Genomic DNA, 6,000 nt, shown 5'->3' with positions numbered 1-6,000 from the left:
CAGAACAATGCGAGCAGCAGTGATGGGAAACTGGAAAAACAAAAGAGGCATTTATAAGGGATGGGTGTACAGTCTGAGAAGCACTGAATAGCCTTACACCTGATAACAGATACTTTCTCAGAGTGCAGCAGGCAGCTCAGCAATGCTGTGTTTACTTGGATGGGATGCGCTTCTGAAGACATCCAAACAGCGGCCGGGGGCACTTTAATAAACAGTTTTGGTTAAATGCACACGGCTGAACGCGGGGTCAAGGGCTTGGTGACTGTGGAGTCATAGATCAGTGTGGAGATGTGGCACTCGGGGGCACGGTGGAGTGGGTTGGGGTTGGACTTGGGGATCGGTTTAATGGTTTTATGAGCGATTTTAAGATCACCGTGACCCCATCCCTCCCTGGGAAGCAGAACCAGACTGCTCTTTTGGAGAAATGTTTCCCAGTGCGCAGCATGAACCTCCCGTGGCACTGCTTCAGGCCGTTCCCTCTCGTCCTATCGCTGTTACCCGAGAGAAGAGGCTGACCCCGCTCCCCTTAGGCGCGCTGTAGAGAGCCAGGTCTCCGCTGAGCCTCCTTCTCTCCATACCGAACCGTCCCTACACTTAACACACCTTTATCTCCATCTCCTTCCCACAAAAACCCCTCCCCGCATCCTCGGCCCCGAGCGAGGCACAGCCGCTCCCTCTTCCCGGGGGGCCCTGAGCGGAGCCCGGCCCGCGCCGAGGCGCCGCCATCCCGCCCGGCCCGCGGGGGGCGGCCGCACGCATGCTCGCTGCGTGCCCCGACATGGCGGCGCCCAGCGCGGCGCTGCGGCAGCGGCGGACGGCGGCGGCGGGAGGCGGCCGCGGCGCCCCCGAGACTCCGGGGCGGTCGGCGGGCCCGGGGTCAGCGGGCGGCGGGCCCGGGCCGCTGCCGTTGCCGGGTACCTTCTGGCTCACCCGCATCGTGCTGCTGCGCGCCGTAGCGCTGCTGTATCGTGAGTGTCCGGGCGCTGCCGCCGCCGCCGCCGCCGCGTTCTCTCTCCCGGGAGCGGGTGGGGGGCGGCCCGGCTCGCTGCCAATTGCTGAGGGTTTCGGGGGGGTTTATCGCGCACTGCTGCCCAGGGGTCGGGTGCGAAGGCGTCGGGAGAACCATCGGCCGGGAGCGGCACTGAGGTGGGCGGTGCGCTGCACCGAGGGATGCGTGACGCGTGGAGGATGCTGCGGGGAATCACTCGGAGGACGGTGGGTGTCCCACCCCTGGAGGTGCCCGAGCCTGCAGCAGATGTTGGTGAGGCGGTGGTGGCGGAGTAGCTCCTCGTGTCATCAGAACTAAAGCAGAAGAACTTCTGTTAGTAGGATCAGAGAAAGACCTCGTTACAGGTCCCGTTCAACCTACTGTAGAGCACCTGCTTTAGCACGGGGTTGGGCTAGGCGGTCCCCAGAGATCCCCTGTGGTTCTGTGATGACCCCTCAGGTCCAAGAATTACCATTCATCTGAAATGGTGAAACTGGTTTCCAGCTCAGCTGTACGCATTTGGCTCTTGTTTTGGCAAATTACACTGGGAGCTGTGCTCAGAGCCTGCTGCCGCTCCGCTGGAAAAATATTCACAGTGAAACCTAAACTGACATGTAACACACTATGTTACAAATTCTAAACTTGCCCCAGATTTGTCCACAAAATCGTTAGGATTTGTAGGCTGCCAGCCTGCTTAGATTATTTTGCATCAAAACCATGCAGAAGTTGTAGTTTTGTATGGTTTTGACACGTGCTCTGTTTCTAGTTTGGTTTCAGCTCTCGGTGAAATGCAGGGTTATGACTCTTTCAGTCAAAATGAAAGCGATTTTGATATTCCCTCGTGTGTAAATCCAGACTGCTGAGTTTCCCATAGCTCAGTTTGCAGTTTCCTTATGAAAAACTGATCAGTGTTTTCTGCTGTGTGTTCTGCAGAGGCTGCTGCTTTCAGATCATGCATTTGGGGTTATAAATATATCACATCCTGGAACAAATACTGCCCTGTGTGCTGGTGGGGTGTCGGGTAGGAAGGGAGCAGGCAGGGGGTGAAAAGCCAGGGGATGGCAAGGAGCACGTTGGAAGGATGGGGCGTTCTGGTGAATGGGAGACCTCACCTGGGACAACTGGAGTGGTGAGAGGTGGGGAGCAAGCATTGGTCTCAGGGTGACGGGAGTTACAGCATGGAAAAAAGGAGGGGGGAAAAGTGAAAGTGGGAGAGTGGAGCTGAGATAGAAGGCTGCCAACTGAATTCATAGCAAGCAAAGAGAGGCAGAAATACTAGATCTATTTATTTCTGGAGGAGACCAGAATGGGAATGCTTGGAGGTGGTAAGAGATGATCCCTGAATGTTTCTGCAGCTCAGTGTAGAGATCCTTTGGAGAGAGATTGTCAGAGGAGGGCTGGCTCTGTCCTTTGTGATAGGAGGGGTGCAAGAGAAGAGAAGTTTACCTGCCCGTTATGCAACTTTGTTTGCAGTGAGGTAACAGCGAGTCCTGCAGTTTGTCCTGGTTGAGTAACAGCCAGCTGACCCAAAGTCAGGTGTGTGGCAGGTTTGGGATGGGTCTCATTCCATCTCTGGTTGTCCCCAGCATTGCTCTGATCTCAAGGTGGGGGTGATGCCGTGCAGCCTCCTGCTGAAACATTTGTGGGGCAAAAATTGATGGGTATGTCTGAGATGGAGAGCTTGCCATCCGGCAGATTCCTCTGTCAAAGGCTGCAGAGCCACAGCATGGCTGTGGTGGGATGCTCTCGAGGGAAGGTGGGTTGCCTTTTGATCTTTTCTATACGCCTGGCTTTAGAAGCAGCAGAAAACAATTTTAAGCCCCTGTGCCAAACACCTCTTCAAATCTCTCTTTTGAAGATGGAACCATTTACTCTGACAGATTATTTTTTCCCAGACGTGGCAATCCTGTGCACGCCGAGACTCAGACTTGCTGAGGAAACGGCTGATGGCGTTGTGACAGTTTGACATTCCTCACTTGTGGGATGTTTTTCCCCTTCTTTCATTTCACCTTTTTAGATGTAACCCTTTCATTGCTGCTGTGTTCGAAAACAAAACCTTCTGGGGAGGGAGGAGAGCTTTGCACTAAAGCACTGGGGAAAGTGGTCACCCCGTTGACTGCTTCTGTTAATTAGTGGAGCTGGGAGCTTGTTATCCCTGTTGAGTGTGAAGGAAAGGGTGAGAGAGTGAAGGACCCCCAGGATCAGTACAGAGAAGTGTGATTTGGTGTGTGCAGTGATGTGGAGATGAAAGGTCCCCAGTTCAAGCTTGGAGCTTTTGCCCTCTCTCCTTTTGGCTGCACAAGGGCACTCCTGAGGCAGGTGGGCTGCCTGCTGCAAGCCCAGGAGATGCTTTCCTTTTGGATCTTCACCTCTGGAAGGAGGACAGGCAGAGCCAGGCAGGTGTGAAGTGTCCTTTGGGGGCTCCCTTTGGTTATAACAGCTCTCCTATTTTTTATTTTTTATTTTTTATTTTTTAAAATTTTATTTGAAGGGGGTTTCCAGAAGCATCCAGGGCCTGGGAAGTCCCTGGCAAGGAGACTGCTTGGGAGGCACGTTAGAGATGGAAAGGTGGAAAGGATCTGATTCGTGGAGGCTGGTGAGCAAACCCACCTGTTGCTTGCAGGGATGGGAAGGATGGGGAAGATGGCTTTGAGCTGAAGATGCTCAGAGGTTTGCTCTTTGTGTTAGGTTGGGGTTCTCCAAGCTGAGCACTAAGGTAAATAAACCACCTGTCCGTGCAGTTCTGTTTTGAATAGCAACTTACAGGGTGTATTTGTAAACTGGGTGATGTGTAAGCTCTTACAGCTGACAGCCTTCACAGGTGTGTTGATAGCTGGGAGCTCTTTCTCCATTCAAGTAAATATGGGCAGACTCAGTGGCAAAGTGCTTCTTGAGGAGGAGTGAGAATAAAAGCAGGCTCTGTCCTAGGAGACTGAGGAGAACTATTCTGTAGGTCCTGTGCTGTGCCATGCTGACCAGATTCCTCTCCTTGATTTATTAGAGGCATCTTTATCCAGCTCAGGTGCAGCCCTCTCTGACTTCTGTTAACACCTGTCTTCCATGGCTAATTGCAGTCTGTACTTCGTGGGGCAGAGGCTTGGAGAAATGCAGTTTTGACTTCTGAAGTCTCTTCATTGCAGTCCTGTGCTTTGTATGCATTCCCTATTGCAGGGATAAGTGTGTAAAGTCTTTGAGGCACAGGTGGAAGTACTGTTACAAGTAAATAGCTGGTCCCAAGGCTTCTGACAGCAATTGTGTGTTATTCACTCCCTTTGCCCTCCTTCTAAATCATTTTAAGTGCCCTTCTTTTGGATGATTACCATCATCAGATTCCAGATGTAGAAGTTTAAGTAATTAGATACCACCCTTCCCAATATCAGCCGTGCTTTGTGGAGTGCTTTGAAATAAAAGCTAGTATGTAAATACAGTTTATCTTCCTTCTCCTCGTGTATTGTTTAATAGTAGTATTTTCTTTCCCTAGAGCCAGGACTACGGGAGGTTCATGCTACTTCTTCCCAACTCTGAAATCCAAAGCCTTCCTGGGGGGAGTTGGGCTTCCTGTGAGCTCCTGGCTCTCCCCGGTGTCCTTCCTCCCCTCTCTCTGCCATCTCCTCTGCCTTTCCCCTGCTCTTCCCTCAGTTATTTTAAAAGGCTCCCAGCTTTCAGACTGCCTCCTCAGGATTGTGGTACATCTTCTCAGAGCTGGATGTGTGTAGTGTTGAACAGCAAGGGTCCGGTGGGGGAACTTCTTGGCTGTGCCACAGCCTTTTGTATTTGCTTTCAGATTATTTCAAACAAAGAGACATTGGAGAGATGGGACTTCTTAAGTGCCTTGTACACAACCACCCCGAAGTCCTTTGCTTTGCTGCTAATGGCAATGGAACAAAAAGGTGTTGAGAATGGACTGGTTGTGTTTACTCGTGGCTGTAGGGCTGCAGGATGAGAAGAGGCTGCTCAGTTTCGTTATGGCCCTCTGCTTATTGCTAGCAGTTCTTGCTTTCGTATTACAGAACTTTGCTGGGGAATTTATCAATTGAAAACTAATAGTAATTAGGAAACCATGAACATTCTGCTCCTTTTCCTTGTCAGCACAACAACCTCCATTTGCCAGCGTGGGGCTTTTTTTGAGTGCCTCACTGGGTCAAAGGTGCACTCGATATATGGCTCCAGGCAGACTTTGCTTGTGTGCAAAAGGTAGTTTGGTTTTCATGCAAAGCTCTGAGCTTTTGGTTCATTTCTTCTTGTGGTTTGGGCTTGAAGTAAAAGTTGAGACTTCTTTTAATGGGGGGGAGAGAAAGCCATATGACCGGAAAGTCTTGGGTTTCACATCTTTAAATCTTTACAGAGCATGAAGAATGGGATTCTCTCATTCTCCTACCATGACAGGCTGAGCCTGGACCAGGGGAAAGGAACCGAGGTGACAGGGCAATGTGGATAGACCAAATCATTTCAGATGGGTGATTCCTGTGCTGCATGCTCCAGTTGTGTTTATTGGTAGCATGTGGGTTTGAACAAGGAATGCCTTCATTTGCGGGAGAGAGGAACCTGGGAGGGGAAAGAGAAAGGTGGAGGGCGAGTTAATGGAGAAGTACAGTCAGGCACCTTTGGAGGTGAGGATAAGTAGTGAAGACCTATTAGCAGCTGGTGACAATTTACATGCGTTACTTATGTAAAGATCAGCTCCCAGCAGTAGAGGTGTGTGCTCCCATGTGAGCTGTCAAAGGATCCTGAGTGGGAGAGAGCATGGGAAGTTCTTCAGTCTGCAAAGAAGCGAGGCAGAGTGCTTTGGGGGAGAGATGGGCGTGGGATGAAGATGCCCAAACCCAGGCAGTGTTGGTGAGAGGAAAACAAAGTCTATGTAGCGAGCAGCTGCAACATTGGTGGGAAAGGTGATGGAGCTTTATTTCTGGGTTTGGAGAATGTGGGATGTGTTCAGCTGTGCTGGGAGCCTACAGGAGACATCCCTGCCTTGGGATGTCCCATAGCCTTGTGTCATCCCCAGCAGTGGGGTG

At 51.4% G+C, this 6,000-nt stretch overlaps 1 protein-coding gene across 1 annotated transcript in view; it reads left to right on the top strand.

Moving 5' to 3' along the window:
• The first annotated feature begins 757 nt into the window (after window positions 1-757).
• The window catches only part of LMF1 (lipase maturation factor 1), a 160,568-nt gene continuing 155,325 nt past the window's right edge, over window positions 758-6,000 (top strand). The window contains exon 1 of the mRNA XM_065732776.1: window positions 758-968. Coding sequence (XP_065588848.1) covers window positions 758-968 — 211 coding nt within the window. The remainder of the gene's footprint in view (window positions 969-6,000) is intronic.

The sequence above is a fragment of the Cyrtonyx montezumae genome, unplaced genomic scaffold, assembly GCF_038088225.1.
Source record: "Cyrtonyx montezumae isolate F1298 unplaced genomic scaffold, pur_monq_1.0 scaffold_16, whole genome shotgun sequence".
Lineage (NCBI taxonomy): Eukaryota > Metazoa > Chordata > Aves > Galliformes > Odontophoridae > Cyrtonyx > Cyrtonyx montezumae.
This window is presented reverse-complemented; position numbering and strand designations above follow the sequence as displayed.